Here is a 23,381-nt window from a genome sequence, read left to right as displayed (position 1 = left end):
ATGAAGGAAGTTAGAGGTCGTTTCTTACCGATGCTAACTAGCATTACTGCTACAGATGTAGAATCTTGATTTGAGCCAGTTTGCTACGGCAGGGAAAATAGCCCTACAGCAACAGGAAGTGAGTTATTATAGTGCCTTGCAAAAGTATTTATCCCCCTTGGCTTTTTTTCTCCTAGTTTGTTGCATTTCAACCTGTAATTTAATCCACTAATCCACTGTAATTCATTAACATGTTTGAAGGGGTTGATACACTTTTCATGAAAAGTAGAAATAGAAAAAATCTATTCTGGAATTTTAAAGTGGAAATTACAAACTTCAAAAAGCTTTTTAAACCCTAAACCTGTGGCCTGGCGCAAAAACTGGAAGTCTGCTAGCTGCGTACTAGTTGTACCCAAGGACTTCCAGTCTTTGTGCTAAACTAGTTTGCCAAAATCCCAAACTATCCCTTTAAACAACAAGTGTCAATTTGAGGTATTTTGTGTTTAACCAGGCCGATAATCTTCTTCTTCTCCTATTGGAGGGCAACTCTGACTGACTGCTTTGACTGAGTCATGATCTATTTATATATAAACCTTGATATTATGGTGTCTTTTCCCTTCACCTCTCTCTCTCTCTCTCTCCTCTCTCTCTCTCTCTCTCTCTCTCTCTCTCTCTCTCTCTCTCTCTCTCTCTCTCTCTCTCTCTCTCTCTCTCTCTCTCTCTCTCTGTCTCTCGCTTCTCTCTCTCTCTCTCTCTCTCTCTCTCTCTCTCTCTCTCTCTCTCTCTCACTCCTCTCTCTCTCTCGCTCCTCTCTCTCTCTCTTTCTCTCCTCTCTCTTTGTCATGTCAGTGGATGAATGTCACGCTTTCTTAATCTGTAATACCTCTCTTTCTCTCCCGTGCAAATGAAAGTCACTTAATGTTATTCTGTGATGGTTTCCTCAGTTTCCTCTGACGCGTGGCTAGGGTGAGGTAGGGTAGTATAAAGTAGTAAGCAGAAGTCTTGAGGTGGGTGGAGTGATGACTGTCTCTGTCTCTCTCCCTGCAGCACAGGAAGAGGGAGTGGAGGGTGTGTGGAACACACACAGAGACGTAGCTGTAGTGACATTGGAGAGTTATGACACATTCTGCATTATTTGGGGTTGTGTAAAACCTATTGAGCAGAAAACATATTGAGCAACAAACAACTCCTCTCCTTTCCTCTCCTCTCCTCTCCTCTCCTCTCCTCTCCTCTCCTCTCCTCTCCTCTCCTCTCCTCTCCTCTCCTCTCCTCTCCTCTCCTCTCCTCTCCTCTCCTCTCCTCTCCTCTCCTCTCCTCTCCTCTCCTCTCCTCTCCTCTCCTCTCCTCTCCTCTCCTCTCCTCTCCTCTCCAGTACTCTCCTCTCCTGTCTTGTCCTCTCCTCTCCAGTACTCTCCTCTCTTCTCCTCTTTTTTCTCGCAATAGTTGCGTATTTAGAGTCCACAAGCTCCACAGCTTTCAATCCCTAAATTACATTTAAATTATTTTCACATGTCCATCCCTATATATAGCTGCTGTCAACTTTCCCCTGTGGTTGAGAAGAGAAGAATAGAAGGAATAGTCTGCAGTAGAAAATCTAATAATCTGAAAATGACATTATTTATCTACTCAGCAGATGGCACATTCCCCTCGGGAGGTTACGACACCAACCGTGACATATTCCATTCTGATTTACTACCTTGTTATTATTTGCTTCCTGTCTTCAGGGTCCAATGGTAGCGTTGGCAAGATTGTGTGTGACTAAACTTTCTCTAGAATTGAGGGGATACGTTGTTGCCAAGGATTACATAAGTTGTCATGTTGGTAAATGTCAAATAAAATACAAATTTTATTCGTCACTTGAACCGAAACACAACAGGTGTAGTCCTTACCGTGAAACTCTTCCTTTAACCAACAATGCATTTTTAAGAAAAATAAGAGTTAAGAAAATATTTGCTAAACAAACAAAAGTAAAAAATAAATGAAAGAGCAACAATAAAATAAAATAACAATGACGAGGCTATAAACAGGGCGTACCAGTACCGAGTCATTGTGCGGGGGTACAGGTTAGTCGAAGTAATTGAAGTAATAGCGTTAAAAAACAGGGGAGGGGTCAATGCAAATTGTCAAAGTTAGCAAAAAAAAAAAAAAGCTAGTGAGGGAGATATGAGTCTCCTGCTTCAGTGATTTTTGCAATTCGTTCCAGTCATTGGCAGCAAAGAACTGGAAGGAAAGGCTGCCACTGGCTGCCACTGGATGACCAGTGAGATATACCTGCTGGAGTGCTGCTATGGTGACCAGTGAGCTGAGATAAGGCAGGGCTTCACCTAGCAAAGACTTATAGATGACCTGTAGCCAGTGGGTTTGGCGACAAATATGAAGCGAGGGCCAGCCAACGAGAGCGTACAGGTCGCAGTGGTGGGTAGTATATGGGGCTTTGGTGAGAAAATAGATGAAACTGTGATAGACTGCATCCAATTAGCTGAGTATAGTGTTGGAGTCCATTTCGTAAATGACATCGCCAAAGTCAAGCATCGGTAGGATGGTCAGTTTTACGAGGGTATGTTTGGCAGCATGAGTGAAGGATGCTTTGTTGAGAAATAATTTTGGATTGGAGATGCTTAATGTGAGTCTGGAAGGAGAGTTTACAGTCTAACCAGACAGGTAGTTGAATTTGGGCATTTCATCCAGACTGGAAAATACTGCCCCCTGTCACCAGGAAGTTAATCATCAGCTATCAGAGCAGCTCACAGATCATTGCACCTGTACATAGCCCATCTGTAAATAGCCCATCCAACTACCTCATCCCCATACAGTATTTATTTATTTATCTTGCTCCTTTGCACCCCAGTATCTCTACTTGCACATTCCTCTTCTGCACATCTATCACTCCAGTGTTTAATTGCTATATTGTAATTATTATATTATTATTTTGCCACTATGACCTATTTATTGCTGTACCTCCCTTATCTTACCTCATTTCCACTCACTGTACATAGATTTTTTTCTACTGTGTTATTGACTGTACGTTTGTTTTACTCCATGTGTAACTCTGTGTTGTTGTTTGTGTCGCACTGCTTTGCTTTATCTTGGCCAGGTTTCAGTTGTAAATGAGAACTTGTTCTCATCTGGCCTACCTGGTTAAATAAAGGTGAAATATATATATTTTTTAATCATTTCCTTTGTCTTGAACACATTGAGCTTTTTTTTTTTTTGCACCACACTTCCAGGTCTCCTCCTCCCTATAGGTTGTCTCATCGTTGTCGGTGATCAGGCTACCACTGTTGTGTCGGCAAACTTAATGAAATAGTGTTGGAGTCATGTTTGATCACGCAGTCGTGGGTGAACAGGGAGTACAGGAGGGGACTGAGCATGCACCCCTTAGGGGCTCCAGTGTTGAGGATCAGCATGGCAGATGTGTTGTTACCTACCCTCACCACCTGGTGCGGCCCGTCAGAAAGTCCAGGATCCAGTTGCAGAGGGAGGTGTTTAGTCCCAGGGTCCTTAGCTTAGTGATGAGCATTGTGGGCACTATGATGTTGAACGCTGAGCTGTAGTCAATTAACAGAATTCTCATGTGGGTGTTCCTTTTGTCCAGGTGTGAAAAGACAGTGTGGAGTGCAATAGAGATTGTATCATCTGTTGATCTGTTGGGGTGGTATGCGAATTGGAGTGGGTCTAGGGTTTCTGGAATGATGGTGTTGATGTGAGCCATGACCAGCCTTTCAAAGCACTTCATGGTTACAGACGTGAGTGCTATGAGTCGGTGGTCATTTAGGCAGTTTACCTTGGTGTTCTTGAGCACAGGGACTATGGTCTGCTTGAAACATGTAGGAATTACAGACTCGGACAAGGACACGTTGAAAATGTCAGTGAAGACACTTGCCAGTTGGTCAGTGCATGCTCAGAGTACACATCCTGGTAATCCATCTGGCCCTGCGGCCTTGTGAATGTTGACCTGTTTAAATGTCTTACTCACATTGAATACGGCGAGCGTGATCACATAGTCATCAGCTGGTGCTCTCCTGCATGCTTTAGTGTTGCTTGCCTGGAAACGTGCATATAAGTCATTTAGCTCATCTGGTAGGCTTGTATCACTGGGCAGCTCTGTAGTCCATAATAGTTTGCAGGCCCTGCCACATTTGACGAGCGTTGGCGCCGGTGTAGTAGGATTCAATCTTAGTCCTGTATTTACACTTTGCCAGTTTGATGGTTCGTCTGAGGGTTTAGCGGGATTTCTTATAAGCGTCCGTGTTAATGTCCCACTCCTTGAAAGCAGCAGCTCTTCCCTTTAGCTTAGTGCGTATGTTGCCTGTAATACATGGCTTCTGGTTAGGGTATGTACTATAGGTCGACCGATTAATCGGAATGGCCGATTAATTAGTGCCGATTTCAAGTTTTCATAACAATCGGAAATCGGTATTTTTTTTTACACCTTTATTTAATCCTTATTTAACTAGGCAAGTCAGTTAAGAACACATCCTTGTTTTCAATGACGGCCTAGGAACGGTGGGTTAACTGCCTCGTTCAGGGGCAGAACTACAGATTTTCACTTTGTCAGCTCGGGGGATCCAATCTTGCAACCGTACAGTTAACTAGTCCAACGCAATAACGACCTGCCTCTCTCTCGTTGCACTCCACAAGGAGACTGCCTGTTACGCGAATGCAGTAAGCCAAGGTAAGTTGCTAGCTAGTTAAACTTATCTTATAAAAAACAATCAATCATAATCACTAGTTAACTACACATGGTTGATGATATTACTAGATATTATCTAGCATGTCCTGCGTTGCATATAATCTGACTGAGCATACAAGCATACATGTATCTAAGTATCTGACTGAGTGGTGGTAGGCAGAAGCAGGCGCGTAAACATTCATTCAAACATCACTTTCCTGCGTTTTGCCAGCAGCTCTTCGTTGTGCGTCAGGCATTGCGCTGTTTATGACTTCAAGCCTATCAACTCCCGAGATGAGGCTGGTGTATCCGAAGTGAAATGGCTAGCTAGTTAGCGGGGTGCACACTAATAGCGTTTCAAACGACACTCGCTCTGAGACTTGGAGTGGTTGTTCCCCTTGCTCTGCATGGGTAACGCTGCTTCGAGGGTGGCTGTTGTCGTTGTGTTCCTGGTTCGAGCCCAGGGAGGAACGAGGAGAGGGACGGAAGCTATACTGTTACACTGGCAATACTAAAGTGCCTATAAGAACATCCAATCGTCAAATGTTCATGAAATATAAATGGTATAGAGGGAAATAGTCCTATAATTCCTATAATTCCTATATTCCTATGGCTGAAAGACTTACTGGCTGGCTGACCGGCTGGCTGGCTGACTGACTGGTTGATGGACTGACTGGCTTGTGGACTGACTTACTGGCTGGCTGACTGGCTTGTGGACTGACTTGCTAACTGAGTCATCAGGTTTTAGACACATCCCAATGTCACAATATCCTGAACAGTTCCTTTTCCTTCAGCCTCTCTCTCTCTCTCTCTGTCTCTCTCTGTCTCTCTCTGTCTCTCTCTCTCTCTGTCTCTCTCTCTCTCTCTCTCTCTCTACCTCTCTCTCTCTCTCTCTCTCTCTCTCTCTCTCTCTCTCTCTCTCTCTATCTCTCTCTCTCCCCTCCCTCTCGCTCTCTCTCTCTCTCCCTCTCACTCTCTCTCTCTCTCTCTCCCCCCTCCCTCTATCTCCCTCTATCTCTCTATCTTCTCCTAATGTTTGGTCTGTCTTTTCATTGTGACATCTCTCTTGTTTTCCTGGACTATATCTTTAATGGATCTGAGAAAGATTACAAGAAGAAAAGAGATTGATCCACTTTTCATCTTGGTGTGCCTATGGTGAGCACACACACACACACTTTTCTGTTTGTAGAGTAGGAGTGTAGAGTAGAGTAGAGTAGAGTAAAGTAGAGTAGAGTAGAGTAGAGTAGAGTAGAGTAGAGTAGGAGTGTAGATTAGAGTAGGAGTGTAGAGTAGAGTAGAGTAGTGTAGAGTAGAGTAGGAGTGTAGAGTAGAGTAGGAGTGTAGAGTAGAGTAGACTAGAGTAGAGTAGAGTAGTAGAGTAGGGTAGAGTAGAGTAGTAGAGTATCAGAGTAGAGTAGAGTAGTAGAGTAGAGTAGTAGAGTAGAGTAGAGTAGCAGAGTAGAGTAGTAGAGTAGCAGAGTAGAGTAGAGTAGCAGAGTAGAGTAGAGTAGCAGAGTAGAGTAGTAGTAGAGTAGTGTAGAGTAGAGTAGTAGAGTAGAGTAGAGTAGGAGTGTAGAGTAGAGTAGAATACAATTCCCTAAAAAGGGCAGGAGACAACATGAATTTGGAGCGAATAGCTCCCCAGTAATGCATTCTATTAAAAACCATTTAAATCTCTTGGCATGTCTCTCTATTAGAGCGTATTAATGGGGTTGAGAGAGAGAGAGGGAGAGAGAGAGGTGAGGGGGAGAGGAGAGGGAGAGGGGGGGGGGGGAGAGGGAGAGAGGGGGAGGGAGGAGAGGGGGAGAGAGGAGAGAGAGATGGGGGGAGAGGAAAGAGAGAGAGGGGGAGAGAGGAGAGAGAGAGGGGGGGGAGAGGAGAGGGAGAGAGAGAGGAGAGAGGGGGGAGACAGGAATGGGAGTGTGTGATTGTGTTTGTGGTGTGTGTGTGTGTGTGCGTGTGTGCGTGTGTGTGTGTGTGTGTGTGTGTGTGTGTGTGTGTGTGTTGTGTGTGTGTGTGTGTGTGTGTGTGTTGTGTGTCTGTGTGTGTGTGTGCATGAGAGTGTGGGTGGGTGTGTTTGGAGTGTGTGTGAGGAGGGGTGTGTGTGTGTGTGAGAGTGTGGGTGGGGTGTGTTTGGAGTGTGTGTGAGGAGGTGTGTGAGTGTGCGTTTGTTTGTTAAAGGGTCTGCAGTGGCCGTGCAGCGTTTACTATGTTATAGTGATACGTCCTCTGCAGAAGTCAGGACATGTGTACTTCCTTGACGCTTCGCTGAGCAGAGCAGAGCTGTTGTCAAGGAAGTTGTCAAGGAAGTTGTCAAGGAAGGGTGTTTGTGTTTTTAAATGGACCTCCTGCCTCCATCTACTGTCACCCAATCAGGTCAATACGGAACTGTACGTAGCTCTCTGCATTGTTACAACATGTGTGAGGAGGATGACGATGCGGTACGGAGCACATTTTGGCCTCCGGATACTCCACAATTGCATTCCCGACCTCCATACGGAGCACATTTTGGCCTCTGGATACTCCACAATTGCATTCGCGACCTCCATACGGAGCACATTTTGGCCTCCGGATACTCCACAATTGCGTTCGCGACCTCCATGAGGAGCACATTTTGGCCTCCGAATACTCCACAATTGCATTCGCGACCTCCATACGGAGCACATTTTGGCCTCTGGATACTCCACAATTGCGTTCGCGACCTCCATACGGAGCACATTTTGGCCTCCACATTTTCAGATCAATGCATGAATTGGAGTTTTAGGAGACGATCAGGCCGTGTTTTATTTCGAGAGGCCGTAGACGTTAGAACAGAAGCACGTGTTCCAATCATTTCCTCAGACAGTGCTGTTGGAGATTAGACACCCACCATAGGTGTTGCTGCGTTTGTATATAAAACAACTCCTCTGAGACACCCTCGCAGAGTTGGTGTCACAACCAGGGTCACGGTGTGTGTGTGTGTGTGCGTGTGTGTGTGTGTGCGTGTGTGCATGTGTCTTCTACTTTTTTCAGAGTGTATTCTGTGCTGGTGATCTTGAGAGTGAGATTATGGATTAATACTCAAATTAACGTTTAATTGCTTTTAACCCCCCCCCCCCCACCCCCCACCCCCCTGGACTCCTAGACTCAAGGTACAGGACCTCTAGCTAGCTTTAGCTATAAATCCTTAGCCCAGCCATTCAGTCACAACATTTAGCTACTAGCATAGCATGCTATAAATCCTTAGCCCAGCCATTCAGTCACAACCTTTAGCTACTAGCATAGCATGCTATAAATCCTTAGCCCAGCCATTCAGTCACAACCTTTAGCTACTAGCATAGCATGCTATACATCCTTAGCCCAGACATTCAGTCACAACCTTTAGCTACTAGCATAGCATGCTACAAAGTCTAGCTAGTTGAGCATAGGCGGTAGGCTACTGTAAATCCTAACCCTATCCTGACCCTAACAGCTCAGGATTGTAAAACATTTGACTGCCGATAGTACTTAGCACCTCTAAATAGAGTGCCGGCAATCTCTTTGTGTTCACACAGCAAAAGACCTTGACGTTGTCAGTCACTCAGCCTTGTTAAAATATTGTTTGGCAAAGGATGTGTGTTGCTTAGTTTATGGGCTAGATTCGCTAATGTTACTATTTTGTAGAAAGCCCTAGTTGATACTAACAAGATGACCCCAGATAGATAACTACCTAGCAAGATGACCCCAGATAGATAACTACCTAGCAAGATGACCCCAGATAGATAACTTCCTAGCAAGATGACCCCAGATAGATAACTTCCTAGCAAGATGACCCTAGATAGATACTTACTTAGCCAGATGACCCCAGATAGATAACTACCTAGGCAGATGACCCCAGATACATAACTACCTAGCCAGATGACCCCAGATAGATAACTACCTAGCAAGATGACCCCAGATAGATAACTACCTAGCCAGATGACCCCAGATAGATAACTACCTAGCCAGATGACCCCAGATAGATAACTTCCTAGCAAGATGACCCCAGATAGATAACTACCTAGCCAGATGACCCCAGATAGATAACTTCCTAGCAAGATGACCCAAGATAGATAACTACCTCCACAGCTCCACAGCGGTGATTGGAGTATCTGTCCATAGGACCACTTTAAGCCAAACACTCCACAGAGCTGGGCTTTACAGAAGAGTGGCCAGAAAAAAGACATTGCTTAAAGAAAGAAATAGGCAAACACATGTGGTGTTCACCAAAAGGCATGTGGGAGACTCCCCAAACATATTGAAGAAGGTATTCTGGTCAGATGAGACTAAAATTGAGCTTTTTGGCCATCAAGGAAAACGCTATGTCTGGCGCAAACCCAACACTTCTCATTACCCCGAGAACACCATCCCCACAAGGTTTTTCATCGACAGTGACTGGGAAACTGTTCAGAATTGAGAGAATGATGGACGGTGTTAAATACAGGGAAATTCTTGAGGGAAACCTGTTTCAGTCTTCCAGAGATTTGAGACTGGGACGGAGGTTCACCTTCCAGCAGGACAATGACCCTAAACATACTGCTAAAGCAACACTCGAGTCGTTTAAGGGGAAACATTTAAATGTCTTGGAATGGCCTAGTCAAATCTCATACCTCAATCCAATTGAGAATCTGTGGTATGACTTAAAGATTGCTGTACACCAGCGGAACCCATCTAACTTGAAGGAGCTAGAGTAGTTTTGCCTTGAAGAACGGGCAAAAATCCCAGTGGCTAGATGTGCCAAGCTTATAGAGACATACCCCAAGAGACTTGCAGCTGTAATTGCTGAAAAAGGTGTCTCTACAAAGTATTGACTTTTGCATCTTCAAAGTGGTAGGCATGTTGTGTAAATCAAATGATACAAACACCCATCATTAAATCAATTTAAATTCCAGGTTGTCAGGCAACAAAATAGGAAAGATGCCAAAGGGGGTGATTACTTTCACACTGTAGCTTCAATGGTAAACTAGCTTGGAGGAAGTATTTAATGTTGTGTGGATTGCATCTGTGCTCTTAGCTAGCTACCCTCTCATAACCTATATTACATATGAAATGTGACTGGCTCAGGATATTTAACCTTGGATGAACAGACAAAATGGACTCTTTTCCTTTTTGTTGACACCCCCACGTGGGGGTTCGTGCTCTCTGATTGGCTCAAAGTCAAGTGTTTGGCCACTGACAAGCATTGCCATTCTACATGTAGAAGTGGCAGGTTCGTCACTACTGGGTCGGCACCGCTTTCCTTCTAGCAAGAGAAAGAACGGCCTCCGACTGTGATAAGTATCTATCACCAGTCTACAGGCAGTGAGATTATTTGTGTGTTTCATGCTTAACCCTAACCCTATCTAACCCTATCCTGACCCTAACCCTATCCTGACCCGATCCTGACCCTAACCCTATCCTGACCCTATCCCTATCCTGACCCTAACCCTATCCTGACCCTAACCCTATCCTGACCCTAACAATATCCTGACCCGATCCTGACCCTAACCCTATCCTGACCCTATCCCTATCCTGACCCTATCCCTATCCTGACCCTAACCCTATCCTGACCCTAACCCGATCCTGACCCTAACCCTATCCTGACCCTATCCCTATCCTGACCCTAACCCTATCCTGACCCTAACCCTATCTAACCCTATCCTGACCCTAACCCTATCCTGACCCTATCCTGACCCTAACCCTATCCTGACCCTATCCTGACCCTAACCCTATCCTGACCCTATCCTGACCCTAACCCTATCCTGACCCGATCCTGACCCTAACCCTATCCTGACCCTATCCTGACCCTAACCCTATCCTGACCCTATCCTGACCCTAACCCTATCCTGACCCTAACCCTATCCTGACCCGATCCTGACCCTAACCCTATCCTGACCCTATCCTGACCCTAACCCTATCCTGACCCTATCCTGACCCTAACCCTATCCTGACCCTATCCTGACCCTAACCCTATCCTGACCCTAACCCTATCCTGACCCTATCCTGACCCTAACCCTATCCTGACCCTAACCCTATCCTGACCCTAACCCTATCCTGACCCTATCCTGACCCTATCCTGACCCTAACCCTATCCTGACCCTATCCTGACCCTAACCCTATCCTGACCCTAACCCTATCCTGACCCTATCCTGACCCTAACCCTATCCTGACCCTAACCCTATCCTGACCCTATCCTGACCCTATCCTGACCCTAACCCTATCCTGACCCTAACCCTATCCTGACCCTAACCCTATCCTGACCCTATCCTGACCCTATCCTGACCCTAACCCTATCCTGACCCCAGTGTATGGGTTTCTCCCCACCAGAGACAGAAGCAGATACTCATGTGCGAGGCTAGTCTCCCTTTAACATGGGCTGGGTTGCCAGATCCTAACTGAGTTTTCCCCTTTAACATGGACTGGGTTACCAGACCCTGACCTAGTAATGCCCCTTTAACATGGGCTGGGTTGCCAGATCTTAACTGAGTCTTCCCCTTTAACATGTGCTGGGTTACCAGACCCTAATTTAGACTTCTCCTTTATCATGGGCTGGGTTGCCAGACCCTAATTGAGTCTTCTCCCTTTAGCATTGGCTGGGTTACCAGATCCTAACTGAGTCTTCCCCTTTAACATGGGCTGGGTTGCCAGATTCTGACCCTAGTATTCCCCCTTTAACATGGGCTGGGTTGCCAGATTCTGACCCTAGTATTCCCCCTTTAACATGGGCTGGGTTGCCAGATTCTGACCGTAGTATTTCACCCATTAACAACATTGAAGGTGATGATAATGAGATTAAAGCAGATCAGCTGTGTCTCTGTTTACATTCTGAATGACTTAGGAGACATGATACACACACAGAGCTGCTTAGGAGACATGATACACACACAGAGCTGCTTAGGAGACATGATACACACACAGAGCTGGTTAGGAGACATGATACACACACAGAGCTGCTTAGGAGACATGATACACACACAGAGCGGCTTAGGAGACACGATACACACACAGAGCTGCTTAGGAGACACGATACACACACAGAGCTGCTAAGGAGACATGATACACACACAGAGCGGCTTAGGAGACGTGTGGCGGCTTGGCCCTTTAAACTTCACACAACTGGGCTACTGGGAGGAAACACACACACACACACAAACACACAAACACACACACACACAAACACACACACTCTCTCTCTCTTTTGAGAGTGACCCGCACAAAGAAGTCCAACTTTAAAACAAGATGTCCATTGTAGATGTAAAGTTAGCTAACAGGTTTTTCACTACGGTGTAGGGTTAGGGTGTTGGCAGTAACTCTCACCACACACACACACACACACACACACACACACACACACAACACACAAACACACACACACATACACACACACACATACACACAAACACACACATACACACAAACACACACACAACATACAAACACACGCACACAACACACACACACACACACTGGCCAGAGATAAGAAGCACGTGGTGTGAAAGAGGAAGTAGGGAGAACGGCTACTGCTCTCTCCCCTCTGTCTCTCTCTCTCCCTCTCCCTCTATCTCTTGCCCTCTCTCTGTCTCTCTCTCCCCTCTGTCTCTCTCTCTCCCTCTATCTCTTTCCCTCTCCCTCTCTGTATCTCTCTCTCCCCTCTGTCTCTCTCTCCCCTCTGTCTCTCCCTCTCGCTCTATCTCTTTCCCTCTCTCTGTCTCTCTCTCTCCTCTCTCTCTCTCTCCCCTCTGTCTCTCTCTCTGTCTCTCTCTGTCTCTCTCTCTCTCACTGTCTCTCTCTCTCTCGCTGTCTCTCTGTCTCTCTCTCTCTCTGTCTCTTCGTCTCTCTCTCTCAATTCAATTCAATTCAAGGGCTTTATTGGCATGGGAAACATGTGTTAACATTGCCAAAGCAAGTGAGGTAGATAATATATAAAGTGAATATATAATTGAAATAAACAATAAAAATGAACAGTAAATTTTACACATACAGAAGTGTCAAAACAATAAAGACATTACAAATGTCTAATTATATATATATACAGTGTTTTAACAATGTACAGATGGTTAAAGGACACAAGATAAAATAAATAAGCATAAATATGGGTTGTATTTACAATGGAGTTTGTTCTTCACTGGTTGCCCTTTTCTCGTGGCAACAGGTCACAAATCTTGCTGCTGTGATGGCACACTGTGGAATTTCACCCAGTAGATATGGGAGTTTTTCAAAATTGGATTTGTTTTCGAATTCTTTGTGGATCTGTGTAATCTGAGGGAAATATGTCTCTCTAATATGGTCATACATTGGGCAGGAGGTTAGGAAGTGCAGCTCAGTTTCCACCTCATTTTGTGGGCAGTGAGCACATAGCCTGTCTTCTCTTGAGAGCCATGTCTGCCTACGGCGGCCTTTCTCAATAGCAAGGCTATGCTCACTGAGTCTGTACATAGTCAAAGCTTTCCTTCATTTTGGGTCAGTCACAGTGGTCAGGTATTCTGCCGCTGTGTACTCTCTGTGTAGGGCCAAATAGCATTCTAGTTTGCTCAGTTTTTTTTGTTAATTCTTTCCAATGTGTCAAGTAATTATCTTTTTGTTTTCTCATGATTTGGTTGGGTCTAATTGTGCTGCTGTCCTGGGGCTCTGTAGGGTGTGTTGTGTTTGTGAACAGAGCCCCAGGCCCAGCTTGCTTAGGGGACTCTTCTCCAGGTTCTCTCACTGTCTCTCTTTCTCTCTCTCAATTCAATTCAATTCAATTCAAGGGGCTTTATTGGCATGGGAAACATGTCTTAACATTGCCAAAGCAAGTGAGGTAGATAATATATAAAGTGAAATAAACAATAAAAATTAACAGTAAACATTACACATACAGAAGTTTCAAAACAATAAAGACATTTGAAATGTCATATTATATATACAGTGTTTTAACAATGTACAAATGGTAAAGGACACAAGATAAAATAAATAAGCATAAATATGGGTTGTATTTACAATGGTGTGTGTTCTTCACTGGTTGCCCTTTTCTTGTGGCAACAGGTCACAAATCTTGCTGCTGTGATGGCACACAGTGGAATTTCACCCAGTAGATATGGGAGTTTTTCAAAATTGGATTTGTTTTCGAATTCTTTGTGGATCTGTGTAATCTGAGGGAAATATGTCTCTCTAATATGGTCATACATTGGGCAGGAGGTTAGGAAGTGCAGCTCAGTTTCCACCTCATTTTGTGGGCAGTGAGCACATAGCCTGTCTTCTCTTGAGAGCCATGTCTGCCTACGGCGGCCTTTCTCAATAGCAAGGCTATGCTCACTGAGTCTGTACATAGTCAAAGCTTTCCTTCATTTTGGGTCAGTCACAGTGGTCAGGTATTCTGCCGCTGTGTACTCTCTGTGTAGGGCCAAATAGCATTCTAGTTTGCTCAGTTTTTTTTGTTAATTCTTTCCAATGTGTCAAGTAATTATCTTTTTGTTTTCTCATGATTTGGTTGGGTCTAATTGTGCTGCTGTCCTGGGGCTCTGTAGGGTGTGTTGTGTTTGTGAACAGAGCCCCAGGCCCAGCTTGCTTAGGGGACTCTTCTCCAGGTTCTCTCACTGTCTCTCTTTCTCTCTCTCAATTCAATTCAATTCAATTCAAGGGGCTTTATTGGCATGGGAAACATATCTTAACATTGCCAAAGCAAGTGAGGTAGATAATATATAAAGTGAAATAAACAATAAAAATTAACAGTAAACATTACACATACAGAAGTTTCAAAACAATAAAGACATTTGAAATGTCATATTATATATACAGTGTTTTAACAATGTACAAATGGTAAAGGACACAAGATAAAATAAATAAGCATAAATATGGGTTGTATTTAGAATGGTGTGTGTTCTTCACTGGTTGCCCTTTTCTTGTGGCAACAGGTCACAAATCTTGCTGCTGTGATGGCACACAGTGGAATTTCACCCACCCTCTCTCTCTCTCTCTCTCGCTATCTCTCTCTCGCTGTCTCTCTGTCTCTGTCTCTCTCTGTCTCTCTCTCTCGCTGTCTCTCTCTCTCTCTTGCTGTCTCTCTGTCTCTCTCTCTCTGTCTCTCTCTGTCGCACCCTCTCTTTCTATCCCTCTCCCCCAGTCCGAAGTGGGGGAGGGGTTTATCAGCTTCTCAGGCTACTTCTCTCTGGCTGGCACACACACACACACACAAACACACACACACACACACACACTCTGGCGAACCTCCAGAGTGAGTGAATCACAGTCGCTTTTCTAGCTGCCATTAGAATAGTAGTACCCGGAACAGGGTCTCTGGTCAGAATGACTAGTAGTACCCGGAACAGGGTCTCTGGTCAGAATGACTAGTAGTACCCAGAACAGGGTCTCTGGTCAGAATGAATAGTAGAACCCGGCACAGGGTCTCTGATTAGAATGAATAGTAGAACCCGGAACAGGGTCTCTGGTCAGAATGAATAGTAGAACCCGGAACAGGGTCTCTGGTCAAAATGAACCCGGCACAGGGTCTCTGGTCAGAATGAATTCTAGAACCCGGCACAGGGTCTCTGATCAGAATGAATAGTAGAACCCGGCACAGGGCCCATAGGTCTCTGGTCAGAATGAACCCGGCACAGGGCCCATAGGTCTCTGGTCAGAATGAACCCGGCACAGGGCACATAGGTCTCTGGTCAGAATGAACCCGGCACAGGGCCCATAGGTCTCTGGTCAGAATGAACCCGGCACAGGGCCCATAGGTCTCTGGTCAGAATGAATAGTAGAACCCGGCACAGGGCCCATAGCTCTCTGGTCAGAATGAATAGTAGAACCCGGCACAGGGCCCATAGGTCTCTGGTCAGAAGTTGTGCAGGGAATACAGTGTTATTTGGAAAGGACACAATCTATGGCCTGGCTGGGTTCATTAAAGTCTGATTCTTCATCATCCTCCTGGCTGGGTTCATTAAAGTCTGATTCTTCATCATCCTCCTGGATGTGTTCATTAAAGTCTGATTCTTCATCATCCTCCTGGATGGGTTCATTAAAGTCTGATTCTTCATCATCCTCCTGGATGTGTTCATTAAAGTCTTAGCTGTTGGGGGGGGGGGGTTTCTTCACTGTTACTACACTGTCTATCTGATTCTTCATCATTCCTCTCTCTATGGTCAGGGATATTAACTAGCCACTCTCTTACTTCTCTCTCCCTCTCCCCTCTTTCTCTCCCCCTCTCCCCTCTTTCCCTCCCCCCTCTCTCTCTCCACAATGCTATACTGAGGTGGGGAGATGAGCAGCCCTCTGCAGAAATAGACTGTCCAAGACAGAAGGATTTGCTTAGGCCTAAAAACAACTCTGGTGGTGGCTGAAGTGGTGGAGGCTTTAGTGTTGGTGGATGTAGTGGTGGTGGCTGTAGTGGTGGATGTAGTGGTGGCTGTAGTGGTGGATGTAGTGGTGGCTGTAGTGGTGGATGTAGTGGTGGTGGCTGTAGTGGTGGATGTAGTGGTGGTGCCTGTAGTGGTGGTGGCTGTAGTGGTGGATGTAGTGGTGGATGTAGTGGTGGTGGCTGTAGTGTTGGTGGCTGTAGTGGTGGATGTAGTGGTGGTGGCTGTAGTGGTGGATGTAGTGGTGGTGGCTGTAGTGGTGGTGGCTGTAGTGGTGGTTGCTGTAGTGGTGGTGGCTGTAGTGGTGGTGGCTGTAGTGGTGGATGTAGTGGTGGATGTAGTGGTGGTGGCTGTAGTGGTGGCTGTAGTGTTGGTGGCTGTAGTGGTGGTGGCTTTAGTGGTGGATGTAGTGGTGGTGGCAGTAGTGTTGGTGGCTGTAGTGGTGGTGGTTGTAGTTGGGGTGGATGTAGTGGTGGAGGCTATAGTGGTGGAGGCTATAGTGGTGGTGGCTGTAGTGGTGGTGGCTGTAGTGGTGGATGTAGTGGTGGATGTAGTAGTGGCTGTAGTGTTGATGTCTGTATTGGTGGTGGCTGTAGTGTTGGTGGCTGTAGTGGTGGTGGCTGTAGTGTTGGTGGCTGTAGTGGTGGTGGCTGTAGTGGTAGATGTAGTGGTGGTGGCTGTAGTGGTGGTGGCTGTACTGGTGGAGGCTGTAGTGGTGGTGGCTGTAGTGGTGGATGTAGTAGTGGCTGTAGTGGTGGATGTAGTGGTGGCTGTAGTGGTGGATGTAGTAGTGGCTGTAGTGTTGGTGGCTGTAGTGGTGGTGGCTGTAGTGGTGGATGTAGTGGTGGTGGCTGTAGTGGTGGTGGCTGTAGTGGTGGTGGCTGTAGTGGTGGAGGCTGTAGTGGTGGATGTAGTGGTTGTGGCTGTATTGGTGGTGGCTGTAGTGTTGGTGGCTGTAGTGTTGGTGGCTGTAGTGGTGGAGGCTGTAGTGGTGGATGTAGTGGTGGTGGCTGTAGTGGTGGTGGCTGTAGTGGTGGTGGCAGTATTGTTGGTGGCTGTAGTTGTGAATGTAGTGGTGGATGTGGTGGTGGTGGCTGTAGTGGTGGTGGCAGTATTGTTGGTGGCTGTAGTTGTGAATGTAGTGGTGGATGTAGTGGTGGTGGCTGTAGTGGTGGTGGCAGTAGTGTTGGTGGCTGTAGTGTTGGTGGCTGTAGTTGTGAATGTAGTGGTGGCTGTAGTGGTGGTGGCTGTAGTGGTGGTGGCTGTAGTGGTGGATGTAGTGGTGGCCGTAGTGGTGGATGTAGTTGCGGCTGTAGTGGTGGTGGCTGTAGTGGTGGATGTAGTGGTGGTGGCTGTAGTGGTGAATGTAGTGGTGGTGGCTGTAGTGGTGAATGTAGTGGTGGTGGCTGTAGTGGTGGCTGTAGTGGTGAATGTAGTGGTGGATGTAGTGGTGGTGGCTGTAGTGGTGGTTGCTGTAGTGATGGAGGCTGTAGTGGTGGCTGTCGTGGTGGTGGCTGTAGTGGTGGCTGTAGTGGTGGTGGCTGTAGTTGTGGATGTAGTGGTGGATGTAGTGGTGGCTGTAGTGGTGGTGGCTGTAGTGGTGGATGTATTGGTGGCTGTTGTGATGGCTAGCTGAACGTGGGTACAAAATTGCACCCTTTTCCTTATATAGTGCATTGCTTTTGTCCAGAGCCCTTTCTATTGAATAGGGTGCCATTGGGGACGCATCCTGTGGGGGCAAGGAGAGGTCATGACAGGGAGGATTAGTTTGGAATATTGGAGAGATTAAAAAGGCACCCTTCTTTAAGCCCCCTGTCCCCCTGAACAGCTGTTCAACTACATTCAGAGAGAGGGAGGAGACATAGAGAGAGAGGGGGGAGGGGAGAGAGACAGAGAGAGAGAGAGAGAGAGAGAGAGAGAGAGAGAGAGAGAGAAAGAGAGAGAGAGAGAGAGAGAGAGAGGGGAGAGAGGGAGGGAGAGGGAGGAGACATAGAGAGAGAGGGGGAGAGGGGAGAGAGAGAGAGAGGGAGGGGGAGAGGTGGGAAAGCGATAGATATTAAAAGGGTCAATCAAACGGAGAGGGAAATGCTGGCCTATTGTCATGCTGCCCTATTGTCATGCTGCCCTATTGTCATGCTGCCCTATTGTCATGCTGCCCTATTGTCATGCTGCCCTATAGTCATGCTGCCCTATTGTCATGCTGCCCTATCGTCAGCCCATCACCATGCTGCCCTATCGTCATGCTGCCCTATTGTCATGCTGCCCCATCGTCATGCTGCCCTATTGTCATGCTGCCCTATCGTCATGCTGCCCTATTGCCATGCTGCCCTATCGTCATGCTGCCCTATCATCATGCTGCCCCTATCGTCATGCTGCCCTATCGTCAGCCCATCACCATGCTGCCCTATCGTCATGCTGCCCTATTGTCATGCTGCCCCATCGTCATGCTGCCCTATTGTCATGCTGCCCTATCGTCATGCTGCCCTATTGCCATGCTGCCCTATCGTCATGCTGCCCTATCATCATGCTGCCCCTATCGTCATGCTGCCCTATCTTCAGCCCATCATCATGCTGCCCTATCGTCATGTTGCCCTATCGTCATGCTGGCCTATTGTCATGCTGCCCTATCGTCATGCTGCCCTATCGTCATGCTGTCCCTATCTTCAGCCCATCATCATGCTGCCCTATTGTCTGCTGCCCTATTGTCATGCTGCCCTATTGTCATGCTGCCCTATCGTCATGCTGCCCTATCGCCATGCTGCCCTATCGTCATGCTGCCCTATTGTCATGCTGCCCTATCGTCATGCTGCCCTATCATCATGCTGCCCTATCGTCATGCTGCCCTATCTTCAGCCCATCATCATGCTGCCCTATCGTCATGTTGCCCTATCGACATGCTGCCCTATTGTCATGCTGCCCTATCATCATGCTGCCCTATTGTCATGCTGCCCTATCGTCAGCCCATCATCATGCTGCCCTATCTTCATGCTGCCCTATCGTCAGCCCATCATCATGCTGCCCTATCGTCATGCTGCCCTATTGTCATGATGCCCTATCGTCATGCTGCCCTATCGTCAGCCCATCATCATGCTGCCCTATCGTCATGCTGCCCTATTGTCATGCTTCCCTATCGTCATGCTGCCCTATCTTCGGCCCATCATCATGCTGCCCTATCATCATGCTGCCCTATCGTCATGCTGCCCTGTCGTCATGCTGCCCTATCATCAGCCCATCATCATGCTGCCCTATCGTCATGCTGCCCTATCGTCATGCTTCCCTATCGTCAGCCCATCATCATGCTGCCCTATCGTCATGCTGCCCTATTGTCATGCTGCCCTATCGTCATGCTGCCCTATCTTCAGCCCATCATCATGCTTCCCTATCGTCATGCTGCCCTATCGTCTTGCTGCCCTATCATCAGCCCATCATCATGCTTCCCTATCGTCATGCTGCCCTATCGTCTTGCTGCCCCTATCATCAGCCCATCATCATGCTGCCCTATCTTCATGCTGCCCTATCGTCAGCCCATCATCATGCTGCCCTATCGTCATGCTGCCCTATCGTCATGCTGCCCTATCGTCATGCTGCCCTATTGTCATGCTGCTCTATTGTCTGCTGCCCTATCGTCTTGCTGCCCTATCGTCATGCTGCCCTATCGTCATGCTGCCCTATTGTCGGCCCATCTTCATGCTGCCCTATCGTCATGATGCCCTATCGTCAGCCCATCATCATGCTGCCCTATCGTCATGCTGCCCTATTGTCATGCTGCCCTATCGTCAGCCCATCATCATGCTGCCCTATTGTCATGCTGCCCTATCGTCATGCTGCCCTATTTCATGCTGCCCTATTGTCATGCTGCCCTATCGTCAGCCCATCATAATGCTGCCCTATCGTCATGCTGCCCTATCGTCATGCTGCCCTATTGTCATGCTGCCCTATCGTCATGCTGCCCTATTGTCATGCTGCCCTATCGTCCATGCTGCCCTATCGTCATGCTGCTCTATCTTCAGCCCATCATCATGCTGCCCTATCGTCATGCTGCCCTATCATCATGCTGCCCTATCGTCAGCCCATCATCATGCTGCCCTATCTTCAGCCCATCGTCATGCTGCCTATCGTCATGCTGCCCTATCGTCAGCCCATCATCATGCTGCCCTATCGTCAGCCCATCATCATGCTGCCCTATCGTCAGCCCATCATCATGCTGCCCTATCGTCAGCCCATCATCATGCTGCCCTATCGTCAGCCCATCATCATGCTGCCCTATCGTCAGCCCATCATCATGCCCAAACTCTTATCCATATTCTCTGTTTAAGAAATGCTTTAAGGAAGCTCCATTTTGACACATCCGTCCAAAACATGACCTTTGCCCGAGAGGAACTTTTAAAGAGTGCATGACCCACACTTCTTGTTTACAGCAAACTCAGCCAACACAGTCACACACCTTTGTTTGTAAAGCAGTGCTCCTCTGTGCTGATGAAGAGCCGGGGGAATCCTTGCCACACACCCGTGCCCCCGGCCTCTCTCTCACACAAACATGTACAAACACAAATACACTCAGGCACTAGCACTAGGCTGAGACGTGCTGTTGGTTTAGTTCACACGGCCTGCACTGAAGGACTCTGTTCTGGTATGTTATTCTGTTCTTCACTCATGTGTCTCAATATGGCTATCCACTTCTCTTCTCTTCTCTCCTCTTCTCTCCTCTTCTCTCCTCTCCTACCATTCATCTCCTCTCCTCTTCTCTTCTCTACTCTCTACTCCTCTCCTCTTCTCAACTCTCTACTTCTCTCCTCTCCTCTCCTCTCCTTTTCTCTCCTCTCCTCTCCTCTCCTCTCCTCTCCTCTCCTCTCCTCTCCTCTCCTCTCCTCTCCTCTCCTCTCCTCTCCTCTCCTCTCCTCTCCTCTCCTCTCCTCTCCTCTCCTCTCCTCTCCTCTCCTCTCCTCTCCTCTTCACTCCTCTTCTCTACTTTCTACTTCTCTCCTCTCCTCTCCACTCCTCTCCTCTCCTCTCCTCTCCTCTCCTCTCCTCCTCCTCTCCTCTCCTCTCCTCTCCTCTCCTCTCCTCTCCTCTCCTCTCCTCTCCTCTCCTCTTCTCTACTTTCTACTTCTCTCCTCTCCTCTCCTCCCTCCTCTCCTCTCCTCTCCTCTCCTCTCCTCTCCTCTCCTCTCCTCTCCTCTCCTCACCTCTCATCTCCTCTTCTCTCCTCTCCTCTCCTATTCTCTCCTCTTCTCTCCTCTTATCTCCTCTCCTATTCTCTCCTATTCTCTCCTATTCTCTCCTATTCTCTCCTCTCCTCTCCTCTCCTCTCCTCTCCTCTCCTCTCCTCTCCTCTCCTCTCCTCTCCTCTCCTCTCCTCTCCTCTCCTCTCCTCTCCTCTCCTCTCCTCTCCTCTCCTCTCCTCTCCTCTTCTCTTCTCTTCTCTTCTCTTCTCTTCTCCCCTCCCCTCCCCTCTCCTCTCCTCTCCTCTCCTCTCCTCTTCTCTCCTCTCTCCTCTCCTCTCCTCTCCTATTCTCTCCTCTTCTCTACTGCTATCCTCTCCTCTCCTCTCCTATTCTCTTCTCTCCACTCCTATTCTCTTCTATCATATTCTCTCCCCTCCTCTGCTCTGCTCTCAGTTCAGGTCAATAGTCCAACCAAATATATTTACTTTCTCTCTCTGTCTCCCTCCCCCTTTCTCTCCCCTCTCTCTCTCTTTCTAACTCTCTCTAACTCTCTCTCAATTCAATTTCATTTCATAAATATAAGGGCTTTATTGCTATGGAGAATGTATGTTATGTTACATTGCCAAAGCAAGTGAAGTAAATAGTAAACAAAAGTGAAATAAACAATACTATTACCGGTAAACATTACACATTACACAAAAATGTGCAAATAGTTAAGGTACAAAAGGGAATATAAATAGACATAAATATGGGTTGTATTTACAATGGTGTTTGTTCTTCACCTTTTCTTGTGGCAACAGGTCACAAATCTTGCTGCTGTGATGGCACACTGTGGTATTTCACCCAGTAGATATGAGAGTTTATCAATATTGGATTTGTTTTCTAATTCTTTGTGGGTCTGTTTAATCTGAGGGAAATATGTGTCTCTAATATGGTCATACATTTTTGACAGGAGGTTAGGAAGTGCAGCTCAGTTTCCACCTTATTTTATGGCCAGTGTGCTCCTAACCTGTCTTCTCTTGAGAGCCATGTCTGCCTACGGCGGCCTTTCTCAATAGCAAGGCTATGCTCAATGAGTCTGTACATAGTCAAAGATTTCCTTAAGTTTGGGTCAGTCACAGTGGTCAGGTATTCTGCCACTGTGTACTCTTTGTTTAGGGCCAAATAGCGTTTTAGTTTGCTCAGATCTTTTGTTAATTCTTTCCTTTTGTTAATTCTTTCCAATTTTCTCATGATTTGGTTGGGTCTTATTGTGTTGCTGTCCTGGGGCCAGGACTTGCTTAGGGGACTCTCTACAGGTTAATCTCTCTGTAGGTGATGGCTTTGTTATGGAAGGTTTGGGAATCACTTCCTTTTAGGTGGTTGTAGAATGGAACATTGTTTTCTGGAGTTGATAATGCTCTGCATTATTTGGTGTTTTACGTTGTACACAGAGGATATTTTTTGCAGAATTCTGCATACAGAGTCTCAGTTTGGTGTTTGTCCCATTTTGTGAATTCTTGGTTGGTGAGCGGACCCCAGACCTCACAACCATAAAGGGCAATGGGTTCTATAACCGATTCAAGTATTTTTTACCCAGATCCTAATTGGTATATCAAATGTATTTTCCTTTTGATGGCATAGAAGGCCCTTCTTGCCTTGTCTCTCAGCTCATTCACAGCTTTGTGGAAGTTAACTGTGGCGCTGATGTTTAGGCCAAGGTATGTATAGTTTTTTGTGTGCTCTAGGGCAACGGTTTCTAGATGGAATTTGTATTTGTGGTCCTGGCAACTGGACCTTTTTTGGAACACCATTATTTTTGTCTTACTGAGATTTACTCAGGGCCCAGGTCTGACAGAATCTGTGCAGAAGATCTAGGTGCTGCTGCAGGCACTCCTTGGTTGGGGACTGAAGCACCAGATCATCTGCAAACAGTGGACATTTGACTTCAGATTCTAGTAGGGTGAGGCCGGGTGCTGCAGACTATTCTCGTGCCCCTCGCCAATTCGTTGACATACATGTTGAAGAGGATGGGGCTTAAGCTGCATCCCTGTCTCACCCCTCGCCCCTGTGGAAAGAAATGTTTTTTGCCAATTTTAACCGCGCACTTGTTGTTTGTGTACATGGATTTTTTTATGTGGTATGTTTTTCCCCCAACACCACTTTCCATCAGTTTGTATAGCAGACCATCATGCCAAATTGAGTCAAAAGCTTTTTTTAAATCAACAAAGCATGAGAAGACTGCCTTTGTTTTGGTTTGTTGGTTTGTCAATTAGGGTA

At 46.8% G+C, this 23,381-nt stretch overlaps 1 protein-coding gene across 4 annotated transcripts in view; it reads left to right on the top strand.

The window, feature by feature from the left end:
* LOC116354448 (regulator of G-protein signaling 17) overlaps positions 1-23,381 on the top strand; it is a 156,335-nt gene that overhangs the window by 83,911 nt on the left and 49,043 nt on the right. Inside the window, exon 1 of one of the 4 annotated variants that reach the window (XM_031794845.1) lies at positions 5,710-5,806. The exons of the other annotated variants lie outside the window; for them this stretch is intronic. Within the exon in view, the coding sequence (XP_031650705.1) occupies positions 5,804-5,806 (3 nt within the window). The 5' untranslated portion in view covers positions 5,710-5,803. Of the gene's footprint in view, positions 1-5,709; positions 5,807-23,381 lie in introns of those variants that run through there. 4 annotated transcript variants of the gene reach the window in all.

The sequence above is a fragment of the Oncorhynchus kisutch genome, linkage group LG17 (assembly GCF_002021735.2).
Source record: "Oncorhynchus kisutch isolate 150728-3 linkage group LG17, Okis_V2, whole genome shotgun sequence".
Taxonomy (NCBI): domain Eukaryota; kingdom Metazoa; phylum Chordata; class Actinopteri; order Salmoniformes; family Salmonidae; genus Oncorhynchus; species Oncorhynchus kisutch.
This window is presented reverse-complemented; position numbering and strand designations above follow the sequence as displayed.